The 19,529-nt window shown below is 41.0% G+C and overlaps 1 protein-coding gene across 1 annotated transcript in view; it reads right to left on the bottom strand.

Annotated features, from left to right (window-relative positions):
* Positions 1–14,315, bottom strand: part of LOC145395006 (high affinity cationic amino acid transporter 1-like) — a 116,995-nt gene extending 102,680 nt beyond the window's left edge. Inside the window, exons 1-2 of the mRNA XM_080268751.1 lie at positions 14,096–14,315; positions 8,106–8,234 (exon numbers count right to left, since the gene is read on the bottom strand). Of these exons, the coding sequence (XP_080124877.1) occupies positions 8,106–8,234; positions 14,096–14,315 (349 nt within the window). The remainder of the gene's footprint in view (positions 1–8,105; positions 8,235–14,095) is intronic.
* Positions 14,316–19,529: the final 5,214 nt, after the last annotated feature.

Below are 19,529 nucleotides of genomic sequence, written 5' to 3'. Positions count from 1 at the left end.
GAAATAACTTATAAAACTATTTTCCATTGTTCACGTATATTTACATTCATTACTTTCACTTGCTGTTTACACATTATTTACACATTATTTACAATTCCACTTGCACTGTTTTACTCAATAGAAAGATCATAGTCACTCTTTTATCAATTGTCAGCCCTTTACCTCTTTCCACACGAGATTTAGTAGGGGGTAAAGGTCACAGTGCCATTTGCATGGGGGTGAAAAAAGGTCTTGAAGTCAGCAAGAAGAAACATACATACTCTCGCTTCGGAAGATGAGAGTAAACTGATAACGGAGGGCCAGCGTGGAAGCCTGCTTAGGGGTTATTCAGAGTTACCAATATTAGTTCTTGAAACAGCTAAGTCTAGCACTGATATGACTGGCAGGAAATCTAGACAATACATTATAAATTTGGTAGTTCCAGGTGAATGTAAATATCACTTAGGCTTCTCCCTTCCCTCCTTACATGTATATTTATTACGAAAATAGATTAGAGGCCTACTTAGGAGATATATATTCAGAGCTACCAATGTTAGATCTTGAAACGGCTTTGTCTAGCACTGAAATGATTGGCAGGAAATCTAGACAATACATTATAAATTAGGTAGTTCCAGGTGAATGTAAATATCACTTAGGCTTCTCCCTTCCCTCCTTACATGTATATTTATTACGAAAATAGATTATACGGCATATTTCAAGGGGAAAAAAACAGCGAAAATTAGCGAACGAGTGCACGTGAGGTGTTGTCAGGTGATAATTAGCCAATTCCAGGTGTATGGCACTCTCACTTACCTTATTTCTTTCTTGTATATATTATTTGGTATAAGAATAGGACATAGGGCTTATTTCAATGGATGAAATCAGTGAAAAATTCCAGGGAAGATTTACTTAGCGTAGCTTGGCCGGGCAGGCGAGAGGATAGGGTAATGGAGGTGGTAGGGAGGGGAGTCAAGAACGGGGAGAAATGGCTAAATTGTCAACAATGGATGGGAGTACAGATGAGATTAGGAGTGCTGACTAGTGTTGGACATTGGCAGTACTGATAGATGATACAAGCCCCCACTTGGAAGCCCGGGTGAATTCAAAATAACACAGAATCACAAAAGCGACGCCCCGCTGTATGATCCCTTGCTCCCAAGCGTCACAAAAGTGACGCCCCGCGGTTAAGGGGTTAAGCATTACACAATCATGTTTTTGCTCAACAAACTGTACAGCATTGGCATTGGTTTACAAATCTGCATGCATTGGTGTAAAAACTATTCCAAGCAGATGAACGGTTTCTGGTCAAGCCATGTATAACTGAAATAACTGACAAGCAGGAAAAAAACATGAAATGTTTAAAACTAGTCATCTTCAACACACAATTGCAACACCTGAAATTTAAATATAAGAATATAATTTGTCACTGTTGGCACTGGAGCTATGCTTTGCATTCAGCTGTGTAAACAGATTCCTCATACATTAAGTCATTCTGTTGCAGTTGCAATCTGCTGCAGCTGCAACATGACTGAAACCAAATGTGTGTATCAACAAATAACCAAGATCTGAGGGAGAAGCCTGAGAGCCCTCTGCAGGGAGCAACTATGCAGTGAGAAAGTAGGACTGCAAGCACTCATATTTTAACAATCAACATATAGAATAACAATTGCAACGGACAATGATTTACATATAATCACAATGTACACTCTGTGAGAAATCTACGTTTTTCAAGCTGAAATTTCTTAAAATAAATCATCATCATCGTCATTATCACCATCATTTTTCTCACCCTATTCATGGGTACAATCCATAAAAAAGGAAAGAGAAAATAGGAAAATGGGAGAACTATCAACAGCATACAACAGAGAATTATGCTTTCAATCTTTCCTAAAATTAGATAAAATAGCGCACTATCTTGCTAATCTGAGTTTTGAGTATTTGGTGTGATGCTGCATGAAATAATATTGAGGCATACCAAAAACTTTGTTATTGTTGCTTAACTCCAGTCTGACAAACTAAGCAGATCCATCAACTGCAGATAAGCAACCATACCGTCAGACCGTCGAAAGATTCCCTACATCTGTGATCCTGTGTCTGCCTCTTATGTAGCATGTGCTGTGCAATGTTCCATCATATGAGTTATGCTGTGTGCATCTCTTCTACAAGTGGAACATGTGTCATCTGTGATTCAACTGACACAGTACTATCCACAAGAAGCAACATATCACTGGAAGTGTAACTGTCTCAGTATATAATAAACTGCTGAACAGTGAAGTGGATGTGAGGAGAAAAGTGAAGATGGAACTGCATATAATGGAAAGAAGATGATGATACAGTAATTAACAGCAGCTGGTACTAGATTAACTGCATGCAGTTATATATAACATAACATTTTCCATCCCATGACATTTTTTTTTTTTTCTGTCCTTGCCACATTATTTAATTTGATTTAGGAAGACTTTCGAAACAAGAAGGATTAGATACAGCTTTGACTGACTGGAGATCACAGGCATGGACAAAGACAAACAGACTGAGGACATCTGTGTCACAGCTGATCTACTGTGCACTGCACATGAAGAACTAAAAATAACACTTATGTACAGTACATACTTCACTGAAAAGCTTGACAGAAAAAGAATATGTGTGTATGGACAGATGGGTGCTGCAAGCCCTCAGTAATGGGGGAGACATGCAGACAGCATTTCAACGAATAGTGTTCAGTGTAACAAGGTAATAAAATGAGAGCGCTAGAAGACTGCAGCAAAAGTTGACAGATAGTGCAGTGAGAGAAGCCTACATAATGAGATGAAAAGGCTTTGATTTCGTCTTGTTTAATAGTGGTATATGTGACAATTCTCCTCACACATGACAGCTGTACAGTACTCCATTCAGGGTCAAACAGGCCTCTGTGTGGAGTCACTCAGTGCAGGAGAAATTGAAAGATGAGTGGAACACAGTGAAAGATCAGGAAAATGGCAGTGTGGAGGAGGAATGGCAGTTGTTTAAGAGTGCTGTGGCAGGACATGCAGAAAAGGTGTGTGGTGCGAGACGAGTGGGTGGTGGTGTAAGAAAAGGAAGTGAATGGTGGTGCAAGAAAGTAAGTATGGCTGTGGCTGAGAAGAGACATGCATATGAAGTGTGGCTGCAGAGGAAGGATGAGGTGTCATATGAGAGCTATAAAGAAAAGAGGAATAGGGCGAGAAGGGCTGTGCGTGATGCTAAAGTGGCAGCAGATGAGAGGTGGGGTAGGTGGTTGACTGAGAACTTTCAACAGAATAAGAAAATGTTTTGGAAGGAGGTGAAAAGGGTGCAAAAAGGAGAGTTTGGGAAGGAAGAGAGAGTAAAAGCAGAGGATGGAAGGATGTTAACAGAGATGGATGCAGTAAGGAAGAGATGGGCAGAGTATTTTGAAAGATTGTTAAATGTAAAGGAGGACAGGGAGGCTGAGATTGTGGCGGATGGAATGATGCAAGGAATAAATGTGTTGGGAGAGTTGAATGATTCTTTGATCACAAAGGAGGAAGTGCAGGAGGCAGTAAAGGAGATGAAAAAAGGGAAAGCTGCAGGTATGGATGGGTGTGCTGTGGAACGCCTGAAGGGTGGTGGAGTGACTATTGTTGACTGGTTAGTAAGATTGCTGAATGTGTGCTTTGTGAAAGGTATGGTGCCAATTGACTGGGCAAGTGCTTGTGTGGTCCCGTTGTATAAAGGTAAGGATGATAAGTGTGAATGTACTAGCTTTAGGGGTATAAGCCTGTTGAGTGTTGTAGGTAAGGTTTATGGTAAAGTGTTAATTAAGAGAGTTAGAGAGGGCACAGAGGGAGTGATTTGTGATGAGCAGTGTGGTTATAGGAGAGGGAGGGGGTGCGTGGATCAGGTGTTTGCTGTGAGACAAGTGTGAAAAGTATTCAGTGAAAGGCAAGGATGTGTTTTGGGCATTCATGGATTTAAAGAAAGCGTATGATAGAACTGATAGGGAGGCTTTGTGGACTGTTTTAAGATTGTATGGACTTGATGGTAGATTACTAAAAGAGGTGAAAAGTTTTTATGTAAATAGCAGAGCATGTGTAAGAGTGGGTAAAACTGTGGGTGACTGGTTTCAAGCGAGAGTGGGGCTGCGGCAGGGATGTGTGATGTCACCTTGGTTGTTTAATATCTATATGGATGGTGTTGTAAGGGAGGTGAATGCAAGAATGTTATGTGGAGGTCTGAGTCTGGTGAATGTTGATGGTAGAGAGTGGAATCTGAAGCAGCTGCTGTTTGCAGATGATACTGCACTGGTGGCTGATTCAGAGGAGAGATTGAGACAGTTGGTAGAGGAGTTTGGAAGGGTGTGTGAAAGGAGGAAATTGAAAGTAAATGAGACTAAGAGTAAAGTGATGAAGTGTACAAGGTTGGTAGATGGTAGGAGGATGAATTTAGTTTTGAGTGGTGAGCTGCTTGAGGAGGTAGAGTGTTTTAAATATTTGGCGTCACATGCTGCTGTGGATGGAAGAATAGATGCAGAAGTGAAGTTTAGAATGAATGAAGGAGGAAAGGTGCTGGGAGGAAAGAAAAAAGTGTTTAGATGTCGTTCGCTTAGAATGGATGTAAAGAGAGGCTGTATGAGGATATTGTGGTACCGACTGCGTTATATGGGGCTGAAACATGGAATATGGGTGTAGCAGAGAGAAAAAGTCTGAATGTAATGGAGATGAGGTGTCTGAGGAGTATGTGTGGAGTGACGCATATGGATCGAGTGAGAAATGATGAAGTGCGAAGGAGAACTGGAGTTGTTCGGGAAATGGCTGATCGAGTTGAGCAGAGGGTGTTGCGATAGTTTGGGCATACGGAGAGAATGGATAATGAGCAATTGGTGAAAAAGATAACTAGATCTGATGTGAGAGGTGTAAGACTGAGAGTGAGACCACGAATAGGATGGATGGACAGTGTGAAGAGAGTACTGGATGTGAGAGGGATGTCTGTTGAGCAAGGAAGAGTAGCTGTGTGTGACAGAAATAAATGGAGAGAAATTGTGATTGAATAAGTGATGAGGCAGCCCTGGGGGGGATATTCTCCCACATTTGGTCTGATCAGCTGATCAGGTCAGGTGCGGGTAACGAGAAGGTTCTATTATGATGTGGCAGGGGTAAACCAGCTCTGCTGTCGGGCCCTGTTGCGGCTGTCACTGATTGCACTGCACAGTTGACCTTCATGCGGTGTGGTGCAGTGAGGATCTGTCCCTTCTCCCCTTTGGGGCTAAGATGCGAATGAATGTGTTTGAGTGGATGAGTAAATAGGGAGTGTGTTGTCCTGTCTCGGCTACCTCCCTTTCCTTGGGGGAAGCAGCCTAGGTATATAGATAGAGAGACAGGTAGATGTGATCCTGGGAATGGTTGCTGATATGAGGGCCATGAGAGGACATTGTGGTCTGTCAGATCATATGATTGTAGTATGCAAAATCAAGCTGAGAGAAGTGAGGTGGACCAGGAGAGAAAGGACCAGTCAGGCGGAAAGAATGAAAGTCGGTAAGCTGAGAACCAAAGAAATGGCAGATGAAAACAGGACCCAAGTATGGGAGTAGTTGGAATCAGTGAACTGGAATTAAATGGATCTGGAGAGCCTGTGGAAAGCATATGGAGACTGCTTAGTTAGGAATGCTAAAGCAGTGTGTGGTGTGGCAAGAGGAAAAACAAAGAAGAAAAGTATGGCATAGTGGGATGAAGAGATTAAGAGAGCAGTGGAGGAAAAAAGGAAGAAGTGGCTAGAGTGGTTACAGAACAGGGGTTCAATTGAAATAAGAACCGAATATACTGAGAGCAAGAAGCATGTAAAGAGATTACTGAAGAGGAAAAAGAATGAGGTAAATGATGATCTAGGAAGAAAAATGAATGCAAATTACTCTGACAATAGCAAGTTATTCTGGAAAGAGGTGTGGAAATGTAGAAGTGGCAAAAGAAGGATATGTGAAAGTGTGAAAGATGTATGTGGAAGATTATTAACCCATGGGGATGAAGTAAGGACCAGATGGAAAGAATATTTTAAAAATCTGATGAAAGGGAAGAGATAGTGCAGAGCAGCTGTAAACATGATTGGTTTTGGGGGTGTGCTGAGAAGGAATGCAGTACCGGGAAATGTGATACTTGCACAGGTGCAGAAAGCTGTGAAGTGGCTGAAAAATGGGAAAGCAGCTGGGGATGATGAGGTGTATGCAGAGATGAATAAATGAAGTGGAGAGAGTGGAATGAAGTGCTTGTTGGTGATATGTAAGAGGGCATGGATGAGTGAAACTGTGCCAGCAGAGTGGAAAAAGGCTGTGATTGTTCCCCTGTACAAAAATAAAGGTAAGCGAAGTGAGTGCAAGAATTATCGTGGCATAAGTTTATTGAGTGTTGTAGGGAAGGTATATGGAAGAATTATTACACAGAAAGTTAGAGAGATATTAGAAGTCCTAGTGAGTGATAACAAGATGGGTTTAGGAGTGGCAGAGGATGTGCAGATCAAATATTTGCAGTGAGACAGATAGTGGAGAAGGCTTGTGAGGACTATAAGGTGTTTATGGCATTTATGGATCTAGAAAAAGCATACAACAAAGTAAACAGAGAAGGATTGTGGAAGGTTTTGCAAATGTAAGGTGTAGATGGCAAAGCTGCTAGGTGCTGTCAAGAGTTTTTATGACAGTAGTGAGGCATATGTAAGGGTAAATGGACATCTAAGTGAATGGTTCACGCTCAAAAGGAGCGTGCGATTAAGTAGTGTGATGTCCCCATGGATGTTCAATATATACCAGTACAAATGGATGGGGTAATGAGAGAAGTAAAAACATGAGTAATGGAGAAAGGGATGGTGATGGTCATGCATGATGATGGATGGAATATCTCTAATTTGTTGTATGCTAATGATGCAGCGCTACTTGCAAATACTGGACAAGAACTTGGCAGACTAGTGCAGAGTTTTGCTGAAGTCTGTGAGCATCGCACCTTAACAGTAAATGTAGAAAAGAGTAAAGTGATGATAAATGAGAGAGAAAGTGACTCCCAGTGTAATGTTACAGTCATTACTCAGAGACTGAAATTGGTGAGAGAGTTCAAATACCTGGGCGCAGTGATAGAAAAGAGAGGAAAATGTGCAAAAGAAGTGGAAAGTAGAGTGGCACAGGGAAGGAAAATAGCTGGTGGTTTAAGAGCCTTGATAAGAAACAGAGGCTTGAGTGCTGCAGCTGTCCAAGGCTTACATGAAGGAATGTTAGTGCCAACTTTAACATATGGATGTGAGACTATGGTGTGGCATGACAATGAAAAGTCAAGTGTGACAGCAGTGGAGATGGAAATGCTAAGGAATGTACATGGAGTACAGAGAGTGAACAGGATACAAATTAATGTCATTCATGAAAGATGCAGAGTGTGGAAGTCTGTGGACACCAGAATCAAAGAGAGTGTACTGAGATGGTTTGGTCATGTGGAGAGAATGGATAACAACAGAGTGGTGAAAAAGGTATATCTGAGCAAATTTGAAGGAGGAAGGAGGTGAGGTAGGCCAAGAAGAAGATGGAGTGATACGATGGATAAGCGTGTGAGGAAGAGAGATATGGAAGTCGGTAAGGCTTGGGGACTGACAAGAGATCGAGCTGGCTGGAGAAATGTTGTAATAAGTGCACAATCAGGGATTTGGCACCCCTTTTTAATGTGACCGCATTCGGATTGACTTTACTGTTTAAGTTTATGTGAAGCTACAGAATGTGGTGAAAGTTTTTGGCGTATCAGATAGAGCCAGGATTCCGTGGGCTTGAATGATGAGTGAATGGAAGCATGGCCCATTGGACTGGGCAAACTTGGGCTGTCTAGACGCTGCTACTCCTCACCCTGCCCTTGGGTGGGAAAGGAGGTCTGGATGATGATGATGATGATGATACAGATAATGTGATCCTGATGGTCTAGTAGGTTTAGAAACTCCAACAGGATGTGGCCCATAAAGGATTTAAATCTAAAGGATGTGTGGGGCTTCCTGTTAACAATGCCACTCAGGATTGAGCAACTAGTTATTCTCAACATCTGACCTTAAAAGCCTACTGCTGGACCCCTACCCTACACTTCCGATGGGGAAAAAAAGGGTAACGCCACAGAAAAGAAAAAGAGAATGTGACTCACCAATAACATACTCGAGGATGAGGTTCCAACCTATGACAAAGGCAACAAATTCTCCAACACACACATAGGTGTAGATGTAGGCTGACCCAGCCTTGGGTACACGTGCTCCAAATTCAGCATAGCACACACCTGGGGGTTTGATAAGGAAGTTAGGATACTGAATTATTTTGATATTAAATTAATAGTTCCCCATGATTTTCAATACACCACCCTGTCAGTCATCAGGTAGGTGAGTATTGAAGGGATAATGGAAAGTACATCAAGTTTTCTCTACCTGTTAGGGATGTGTTCCAATATATCAGAGAACTGTAAATTCAGGAAAATAGAAAAAAAGATTTATATATAGTAATGGAACTAAAAAAGGCAGTGTTTCTATAATTAGCTATGGATTCAACCACAAAATACAGTGAAAGTCTTCCAATCCGATCACCAATAATCCGAAAATCCCAATACAGTACTCCCAATTTGTCAAGACAAAATGTTTCAAAATTTTCTGATCTTTATTTGAATTTTTCTGGGCTTTGTCTAAGAATTTATCTGGCTTGGAATTGCCCTTGGACTTGGATGTACCTGCCTGCAACTATTCATCTACAATTGTAAGTATTTCCAGTGAGCAAAGCAATAGCCCATATCATTTTAAGTGTTTATTTAATGATCATGTATAAATTTCTAATGCTTTCAAAGGACCCTCCCAATAGTCCGAAAAGACAATAGTCCAAAAGACCCTCGGTCCTCTCCGATTCGGATTACAGGACTTTTACTGCAGTACGTAAAATGCAGTATATACCAAGGACTCCCTTATTTCTAACCCTTTCAGTCAGACAGGCTTCTCTTAAGCTTTTCAAAACCTACAACATTAACCATTATTCATTCACTCATTCATCATCCAATCCTAGTTGCCCCATGAGGAGCACAGGAACCTGGGGCTAGGCAAGTTGGTCCTGACATTTAAGACGAGAGTGCCCAGCCTCATTCATCCCTGAGTGGCATTGTGAGCAATAAACCCCAACCACCCCTCGGATGTAAACCTTCATCGGCTCAATCAGACTGGAATGCCGTAAGTACCCACTCAGCCACCAGGTGCCATAATTTGGTTACGTGGTTACCACTCAGCATAATAAATGGTTTGGTGTACACGAAACCATTTGGCTTGTCAATCCGCATAAAGTCACCCTTAGACAGAAGGAAGAGGAAAGAATGAAGGAAAGAAAGAAGAGGAAGGAAGAAAAAAAGAAGGAAGAGAAGAACAGGCAGTCACACGAGAGCAGCACGACATCGAGTATGTGATTATTTTATAACTCGAAGTAAAGAAATGTAGTCTAAGTAGAATCTTTTCACTCTTTTTCACCATCCACTCACTCAATGTAGTGCTGCTCTTGGGTGTCTGCCCTGTCCTCTCCTCCATCCTTCTTTCCTTCCATCTTCTGTCTTTCTTTCCCTCATTCTTTCCTCGTCTTTCAGCCTGTGGGTGACTTTACACTCCCTCTTTTGTCTTTCATTCCTTCTTTCTTTCCTCTTCCTTCTGCCTGTGGGTGACTCTACACTGGGTGACAAGCCAAATGGTTTCCTGTACACCAGGAAACCATTTACTACGCTGGGTGGTAACCATATAACCAAATTGTGGCTCCTGGCGGTTTAGTGGGTAATTATTGTGCTCCAATCGGATTGAGCCGGTGAAGGTTTATATCCAAGGGGTGATTGGGGTTTATTGCTCACGTAATGTCACTCAGAGATGAGTGAGGTTGGTCACTCTCATCTTAAATGTCAGGACCAACTGCCTAGCCCCGGGCTCCTATGCTCCTCATGGGGCAACGTAGGATTGGATGATGGATGGATGGATGGATCCAAGTTTATAATATAGAGCACACATTTATGAAACCAGTGATGTATGGTTTATGCCTGCCAATGAAAATTATTTCTACAATGAGAGGGGACAATATGCCAAGAATTACAGTAAAATACAAGTATTCACTCAGTGATATAAGTCCATACGTAGCTTTCAGTCCTAAAATAATAATTAGGGTGAATGTGAGAGGTTTGAAATATACAGTATATGTCATCAGGATCACCATAAACTATATTCTTAACTATAATACAGAACAGGGTGAGGAGGGATCTAGAATTGAGTATGAACTAAAAGCTTCTTCAAGCAATCCTCTTGCAGTGTTTGTTCTCACACCTTTTTCATAACAAGATCTTCACAGTACCAGCCATTCTTTCTTTCCTGGAATACTTTACTCATCACTTCCTTTGCACACTTACAACTCTTTTCTATTACTGCACTAACATACTTGAACTCATTCACCAGATTAAATCTGTATCAAAGTACAACAGTTTACTCTGATGGTCCTTTATCTCCTACCATGTATCACCTTACTATTATCTAAATTTACTTTCAAACTATACCACCCACAGACAATCATAAAACTCTGAACATGTCTGCAAAGTTCCAGTTCACTATTAGCAAGCACCAAGACATCATCTGCATACTTCACTTTCAGATACTTCATCCTTCATCATAATTTATCATCCCCACTCCTCTTTCCTGTCTGAGTTTTAATTTTTCTCATAACCCCTTCCCACCGACACACACATGGACACTCAGACAGACAGACAGATTTGGATAGATATGTTATAAAAAATCAATTACAAGATTGGCTTGAACTAGAAGAAAGATTGTTGAGGATGGAATGGAACAGCATGAGACATGAATGGGGCAGGACAAGCTTGGCATGATGCGATGTGATGATGAGGATTGGAATGAACAAGGACAAAGGGATGGGTGGGGCAGTAGTGAAATGACCCAGCTTACACTGTAACCTGGGCCACTTTTCTGAACTATGATTCACTGATGAATATAGTCCATCCATCCATCCATCCTCCAATCCTACGTTGCCCCATGAGAAGCGTAGGAGCCCGGGGGTAGACAAGTTGGTCCTGACATTTAAGATGAGAGTGATTAGCCTCACTCATCCCTGAGTGGCATTACGTGTGCAATAACCCCAACCACCCCTTGGATAAAAACCTTCACCGGCTCAATCCGACTGGAGCGCTGTAATTACTTAATAAACCACCAGGCGCCAAAATTTGGTTATATGGTTACCACCCAGGATAGTAAATGGTTTCCTGGTGTACAGGAAACCATTTGGCTTGTCACTCAGTGTAGAGTCACCCATAGGTAGAAGAAAGAGGAAAGAATGAATGAAAGAAAGACAGAAGAGGGAGTAGATTAATTAGAAAGCGGGTCCTTACAAAGTTTACCAGATGGTCTGGACACATTTGAAATTCTGAATTCACGGGACAAATCAAATAACGTCCAAGTAAAGTTTTACGAATACCCTTTTTTTTTTTTTTCCCCTCATTCAGTTTGTCACTCAGTGTTGAGTCACCCACAGGAAGAAGGAAGAGGAAAGAATGAAGGACAGAAAGACAAAAGAGGGAGTGTAAAGTCACCTGTAGGTAGTAGGACATGGAAAGAATGAAGTAAAGAATGACAGAAGAGAAAGGAAGCAATGAAGGGAGGAGAGGAAAGGGCAGACACCCGAGAGCAACTCTACATCAAGTGAGTGGATACCTGGCTATATTACACAGAAGTAAGCCACATCAATCTTAGCCTAGTTCAACTGCATGAACCTACATACAGTGACCAAGTATGTAAAAGACAGAAAAACCAGTGAGGGTTAACAGATTAATACAATGCTAGTCCTCAATATAAATCAGGGATGCTCCCCAAAATATTATCACCACATATATATTTAAATTGTACAGGCATACTCCATTTTAATGATGCAATTGGTTAAGTAAAAACCCATCGCTAGGCAGAGTATCATATCTCGGGGTAGATTTAACATGTAAAGTATAGGGATGCGTTTTTGAGCCTTGGGTTTCCCGTCCAACCAAGTTCTATACCCACCCAAATGAGTCCAAAAACAAGTTTCTAGCTTACCTAAACCCAAAAATATCTTTAAAACAAGCTAAACTAAGCCTAAACGCAGTTTATAACTCACCTAAACCCAAAATAAAATTCGAAAATCATCCATAATAAGTCTGGAAAAAATCAAACTTAGTAAACTGTACCCAAAATGACAATGTTCACCCCACTTAAGACTAAAACACATTAATCTATGTCTAAAAACAGTTTATAAATCAACCTAACACATTATCAAAATTGGTTTTAACAAAACAAAACCCATAGCAAAGCCGAGGTATCGCATCTAGGGGTATTGTATCTTGGTGTCTCCTTGTATCTGCATAAGTACAACTGGTACTGTAAATCTGGGAAACTGGCAAACCAGCTTTACAGGTAGCTAATGAACTTAAATAATCAGTTTTTCTTCAGTTTCATGTAGACTTACTAGCAAAAATTAAATGTCAAAAAATATATACATATATACCATATATATATATATATATATATATATATATATATATATATATATATATATATATATATATATATACACATACAGCAATCCCTCCACTGTAAGATGTAATTGAGCCAAAGGCATGTCCAGAAAATGGTCCCGTCCGGAAAGTGGGCCCCTGGCTCCTAGACTGGTACTTAAGGACCCTAACCTAGCCTAACTTTGAAAGCCACCTAAATAACTCCCTACTGGACATGCATAGCACCTATTTAAACCTATTTAAGACCCTATTCACAACAATAATGGACATAAAGCATGAAATAAATGAAAAGGAACCAAAGAATGAGGAATTAGAAGCAGCTGTACCTCAGCCAAGGTACTTAGGCATATATATATATATATATATATATATATATATATATATATATACATAAAAGACTTACTGTATAGTGATCAAGTATGATGCAATAGCTGTGATGAGAAAACACAAAGTAACAGCTGAATCTGCAGTTTCCCGTGAAACTTGGCCAGCCAGCACATAAATTCCCACTCCGATAATTGATGCAATGCCAAGAGCTGCAAGGCTTGGTGAATGAGTTTGGGAGTGTGTGTACCAAACAGAATCTAAACGTGAATGTAGGGAATTGTAAAGTTATTGTCTTCGTGAGAAATAAAGTCACTGAATGCACAGTGAGGTTGGATGATGAGGAAGCGGATAATGTGAGTGTTTTTAAGTACTTGGGTAGTGTGATGAGTAAGGATGGAAGTTTAGAGAGTCAAGTGCTTGAAAGGGTACAACAAGGAAGAAAGGTTGCTGGCTCTTTAAAAGCAGTGATAAGAAACAGAGAAGTGAGCATGGAAGTAAAAAAGTCGCTGCAGGACAGTATTGCGATACCAACTCTAATGTACAGAAGTGATGCTTGGATCCTGTTGGAGGGACCTAAGTCAGGAGTGAGAGCAGTGGAAATGTGTTATTTGAGTGGAGCATGTGGAGTCACATGGAGAGACAGACTGACAAATGAGGAAGTGATGGAGCTTTAGGGTGTGGATGTGGATGTGACAGAAAGCGTTAGAAGAAATACATTGAGGCGGTTTGGTCATATGGAGAGGATGGAGAACGAGAGACTGGCGAGGAGAGTGTATGTGAGTGAGGTGGAAAAGGGGGAGAGGGATGGGGAGGTCAAGGATGAGATGGAGAGATGGAGTGGAGAGGCATATGAAAGAGGGTGGTGTGGGCTGGGAACAGAACTGTGAAATAGCAGGAGACAGGGCAACATGGAGACGATTTGTTTGTGGCCATCCCTTACGGGATTAAGGCGTCTGGCAATAGACTGATAGAAACAGACAGATCAAGTATGTAAAGGAAAACAAGATTTATAAAGTGAATATAATAAAAGTTTTTTTAACCCTAACCTGGCACAAACTTTCATCCTTCTGCAACTTATTTCACACAGTTCATTCATAGCAAATATAATGCTGTTGGTTCTACATCCATAACACAATACCTCTTTAAAACTTGAATTATATTCAATTATTAATGTATTGTTACACCTCTGCATTAAAAAAAAAAGAAAAGATGGTAATTTTAGGCCAAGCTGAAGAGGGAAAAAAAATTGATCAACTTACCAGCAAAGAGTGATGCAACAGCTGCAATGAGGAAACACACAGTAACAGCTGGACCTGCAATTTCCCGTGAAACTTGGCCAGCCAGCACATAAATTCCCACCCCGATAGTTGATCCAATGCCAAGAGCTGTCAAGTCAATGGTACCCAGGACCCGTGGCAGCTCTGAATGATCAAACTGGACATATTTCTGGCGCATCAGTCGTTGCACAAGGGTAGGCATTTTTGTTAGGGTGTTTGGCTTCTTACAGTTGCAGGTAGATGGATATTACATCACAGGGTGCACTGCCACCTGGAGAGAAGTTGTCATGTTAATATTATAAAACATTTGTTCTAATCTGACACAGATCTCTAACCCCTTTCGGTCAGATGATGGTCACGTGAACTCAGACTGGAGGTTCAGCTTGATGAACTCAAGAAGACTCATTCCCACCTCATCACTAGGACTCAGAATGTCATGTAACCATGACTTAATACTGAATTTCTAAGTGGTTCAGTTCCATCATGTGAAAACACATCAACTACAGTGCATCCATCCATCACCTAATTCTTTAATGCTGCCCCATCAGTAGCACAGAGGATTGGGCTTAGGCTACTCAGTTCTGACATTTCAGGTAAGAATGACTATTTTCTTGTCCTACATGGCATTTGTATCAGCAACAAACCTCAACCACTCCTTAGATTTAAATCCCTATCAGGAACATCCAGATGAAGCACCTTCACACACTAGACCATGAAGCATGTCAATGGTTAGATTCCTTAACCTCTTTGAAGGAATGATGTTTTCTTTATCTTTTTCTTGCTACCACCAAACAATATGATTCAGCCAAGAGTAGCATTAAACTCAAAGGATTAGCAGCAATCACCAGTAACTCATTCATATCAATACCATCTCTTAATTCTTGCTAATGCCACATTACTTCACCTTGAGAGATCCATCAGACAGAAGGAGTCAAAAGGGTTTTCATAAGTGAACATAAACAGGTTTGAAGCCCGGCATAATGGTAATACAGTACCTGTATATTGGATGATTTTTCCTGTGTAAAGTACAGGTTTCTCTCTTCAATATACAGCACTTTATGCTACATCTCCCTCATATGGGAAGGAGTGACTATTGGCGAGATGCAGTTTGGGTTTATGCCTCACATAAGGACCACTGATGCAATATTCACTATCTAACAGCTTCACATGAAATACCATATATAGGAAAAAAAAAAGTTGTACTTTGTTTCTGTTGATCTGGAGACAGCTTTTGACAGAGTGCTCAAGAGGGTGACGTGGGTAATGAGAAAGCTTGTGAATGAGAAGTACTGTAGTTAGTTAGAGTGGCTATGGCAATGTGCAAGGGTGCTTTCACCCAGGTGAGAGTAAACAGAGGTTTGAGTGATGATTTTTCCATGAATGCTGGTGTACATAAGGGGTTAGTTTTAAGCCTGTTATTGTTTACCATGGTGCCTTAAGCTCTTTTGTATGACTTCAGAATTGGACTCCTATGTGAGGTAATGAATGATGATGACTTGGTGTTGATTGTGGAGAATGAGATGGATGTGGAGGAAAAATTTAGGAAGTGGAGAGATGGAAGGGGGCACAACAGCTTGTGTGTAATTGCAGATACAAAGAAAGTGATGATATCTATGACAGGTGGTGGTAGTAAGGGCAAAAGTGAGACCATATGCTGTTTTCCACAAGGGTGGGGGAAATTACTCCATTCTCTGCAGAAATTTTGTGATAAGAGGTCACATAAAAGATGTGACGGTGTTAGAGATAGGCTGTGAAATAATGCTGATTTTGTGTGTGTGGTATGCAGGGGAGAGCAAGCAGAGACTATGAGGCAGGAATGGATTACTCTTAATGGAGAATCTCTTGACCTTGGAAATGAGTTTTATCACTTGGGGGACATGATATATGCTGGAGATGGGGCTAAAGCTAGTTTGGCGACAAAGGCAAGGAGTGCCAGGGGAAGGAGGTAGCTGAATTGGTAAAGAGGTGGCCTGCAGTTCTAATGGAACCAGGATCGAATCCTGGCTGGGGTAGGGAACAGTTTAAGGATCTGAATTTCATAAGATGCAGACTTTATTGATCTACCAGTAGACCCGCCTCCATGTCGTAAAAATACCACTGCTATAATACCAGTTCACCAGTCCTGTATGAGACAGCCCTAGAATGTATTCAATTTGGATGGTGGGTGTTAGTGCTGAAGTGGTGACATGTGGAGGTGGGTAAGAGGACTACTGGGCCTTAGGCTAGGCCCCGAGGTCTTTGTCCAGAGTCGGACACGTAAAAAAAGGCTCAATGGATTGCTGCCCCTCCTGACATTCAGGAAGCTCTCCTTTTGTGCTAAGGGGTCCTTGTATGTAGCATGTTAGGAATGTAATGCTGTACAGTAATGAGACTCGGGCAATACAGGAAGAGGATATGCGTAGGCTCAAGCATACAGAGATGACAACGATTAGATGGAAGACAAGTACATCCTTGAATGACGTGCCTGGGAGGGTTAGGACTGAGAATGATGATTTGTGAGAAAGGGTGGGCCTTGAAGGTATTAGTGCTGTGATTAGAAGGGGCAGATTGAGATGGTTGGGTTTATGGAGAGGATGAAGGATGGCAACTGTGTGTGGGAGGTGAGAGGTGTTAACACTGAACACTGAGAGCAGAGATGCAAGAGGCAGATAAAAAAAAAAAAAAAAAAAGACCCGAATGAGGTCATATAGTATGACTTAGGGATGACTGAACAGAGAGGCTGCTAGAGACTGAGCAGTGTGAAAAGAAGTCATTAGGTGACCAAGGATGGTACAGTACATACAAACATGATGAAGCCTTTATAAATAAGTGAATGAACAAATAATATAAACGAACAAGGGTGGGAGGTCACTTATCATACAGTGCACCATACTATTTCGCGTGTCTACACTTAGAGGATGACCGTAACTTTCTTCCCTGAAACATCATAACACAGAGAATCATCTATGGACTTAAACTATGTATACAAAGCCTCTCTCAGCTTAGAATTATTAGCCATCAGACAGAAGTATGAGGCAGAGGAGATGAAACATTAAGTGAACTTATGTCCCTAAGTGTACAGTACTGTGAAACAAGGGAAAGCCACCATACAAAACATAACGCCAACTGTCCTAAGTCCCAAGACAGCTATTATATACAGTACTTACCCAAACAAAAATATTACTGGTAAGAACAGAATGAACTCACATGTAAATATGACTACAGTACAAAACAGGAATGAGAGTAAGCAGACTAGAACAGCATATGTGAGTGAGGTGGAGGGGGAGATCAAGGATAAGGTGGAGTGAAGGGGTGGAGGGATATGAGAGGAAGGGGGAGGTGAGAGTTGAAGGATGTGTAGCCTAAAGGCAGAGGACAGGTTGACATGGAGACATTTTGTTTGTGGCCACCCTTTACAGGATTAAGGCGCCTGGCTACAGACTGACAAACGGGCAAAACAGGTAAGAGAACACACCTCTCTTCTCAATTTATTAACATCCATTCATCTTCTTCCTTTCCTCACTGTGTATTAAAAGCATCAGATATAATTCTTAATTTTAGACACAAAGTACATTACAGAGAATAAATGATCCTCGTGCATAAATTATATACATAACCCAAACAGATGACTGGCAATTATCTATCTTCAAGACAGATGTACCGGTATGATAAAAGACATGAATCTGGGTTATCTGTAGCTGTTTTTGGAGGAGCATGATAAAGTAAAATTACTGGTATCTCAATATACACAAAGCTTAAAAATCAAAAACTATAAAATGAACAAAATTGCTACAAGACACTAAATCAAGCACTTATAAAGGGAACTTATCAACTAAAACCAATTATTACTGCTTTTATGCAGTTTTCAATATCTATCTATTTGGCCATTGCCAGACGACACAACCCCGTAAAGGGTGGCCACAAACAAATCCCCTCAATGTCGCCCTGTCCAATGCCACTTCACTGCCTTGCTCCCAGCTCACACCCCCCTTTCTCATATACCTTCCACTCCATCACACCATCTCATCCTCAGCCTCCCCCTCCCTCTCCTCCCCTCCACCTAACTCACATACACTCTCCTCATTAGTCTCTCATTCTCATCCTCTCCACATGGCCAAACCACCTCAATGTATTTCTCCTAACGATTTCTATCACATCCACATCCACACCACAATGCTCCTTCACTTCCTCATTTGTCAGTCTCTCTCTCATTGAACCTCCACATGCTCCTCTCAAATAACTCATTTCCACTGCTCTCACTCTTGACTTGTGTCCTTCCAACAAGGTCCAAGCTTCATTCCATACGTTAGAGTTGGTATCACAATACTGTCATGCAGTGACTTTTTTACTTCCATGCTCACTTCCTTGTTCCTTATCACTGCTTTCAAAGAACTAGCAACCTTTCTTCCCTGTTGTACCCTTTCAAGCACTTCACCCTCCAAACTTCCATCCTTATTCATCACACTACCCAAGTATCTGTACTTAAAAGTTAAAAGCACTCACATTTTCTATTTCCTCATCATCCAACGTCACTGTACATTCAGTGATCACTTCTCTTAATATGCAAGAGTATAAAAAAAAATATTGCCTGTAATTTTATTTCTAATAAGCGAGATTATAAAACATTATCAACACTGATTTATCAGAAGTCACTAGTGTATTAATGCCTCAATGATTACCATTTTACAGCCACTGTATTTTCAACCAAAGACATTAGGCTAAATTAGTCTGAAATTTAAGAAATTATTTAAAAACTATCTTGAAAAACATACCACTGACATGCACCTAAAAAGCAAAAATTAAAACATATTAAATGATCATACCCAAGCAATATATCATATAAATATAGCTACCGAATTCATTCTTTCCTCTTCCTTCCGCCTATGGGTGACTTACACTCCCTCTTCTGTCTTTCTTTCCTTCATTCTTTCCTATGGGTGACTCTACACTGTGTGACAAGCCAGATGGTTTCCTGTATACTAGGAGACCAATTACTAAGCTGGGTGGTAACCACATAACCAAATTATGGCACCTGGTGGTTTAGTGGATAATTAAGGCGCTCCAATCGGATTGAGCCCATGCAGGTTTATATCCAACAAGTGGTTGGGTTTATTGCCCATTTTGCGCCACTCAGGGAAGAGTGAGGTTGGTTACTCTCATCAAAAATGTCGGGACCAACTTGCCTAACCGTGGGCTCCTAAGCTCCTTATGGGGCAACATACGATTGGATGATGGATGGATGGATGGATGGATACTGTCATATTACCTGTGATCACTGAGTAAAACTCACCCAAATACTGCTAAGTCAGCAATATGTTCCAAAAATGTGCAGCCAACGTAACAGAGAAACACACCCGTTCTCTCAATCTACATGTACCCTACTGGGATCACTGTCAAGCTACCTTCAGAATTATCTCTTCTCCTTAATCTCTGAACG

Source organism: Coenobita brevimanus, chromosome 29 (assembly GCF_032717465.1).
Source record: "Coenobita brevimanus isolate Jiangsu-jjx chromosome 29, ASM3271746v2, whole genome shotgun sequence".
In the NCBI taxonomy this organism is placed as follows: Eukaryota; Metazoa; Arthropoda; class Malacostraca; order Decapoda; family Coenobitidae; genus Coenobita; species Coenobita brevimanus.
This window is presented reverse-complemented; position numbering and strand designations above follow the sequence as displayed.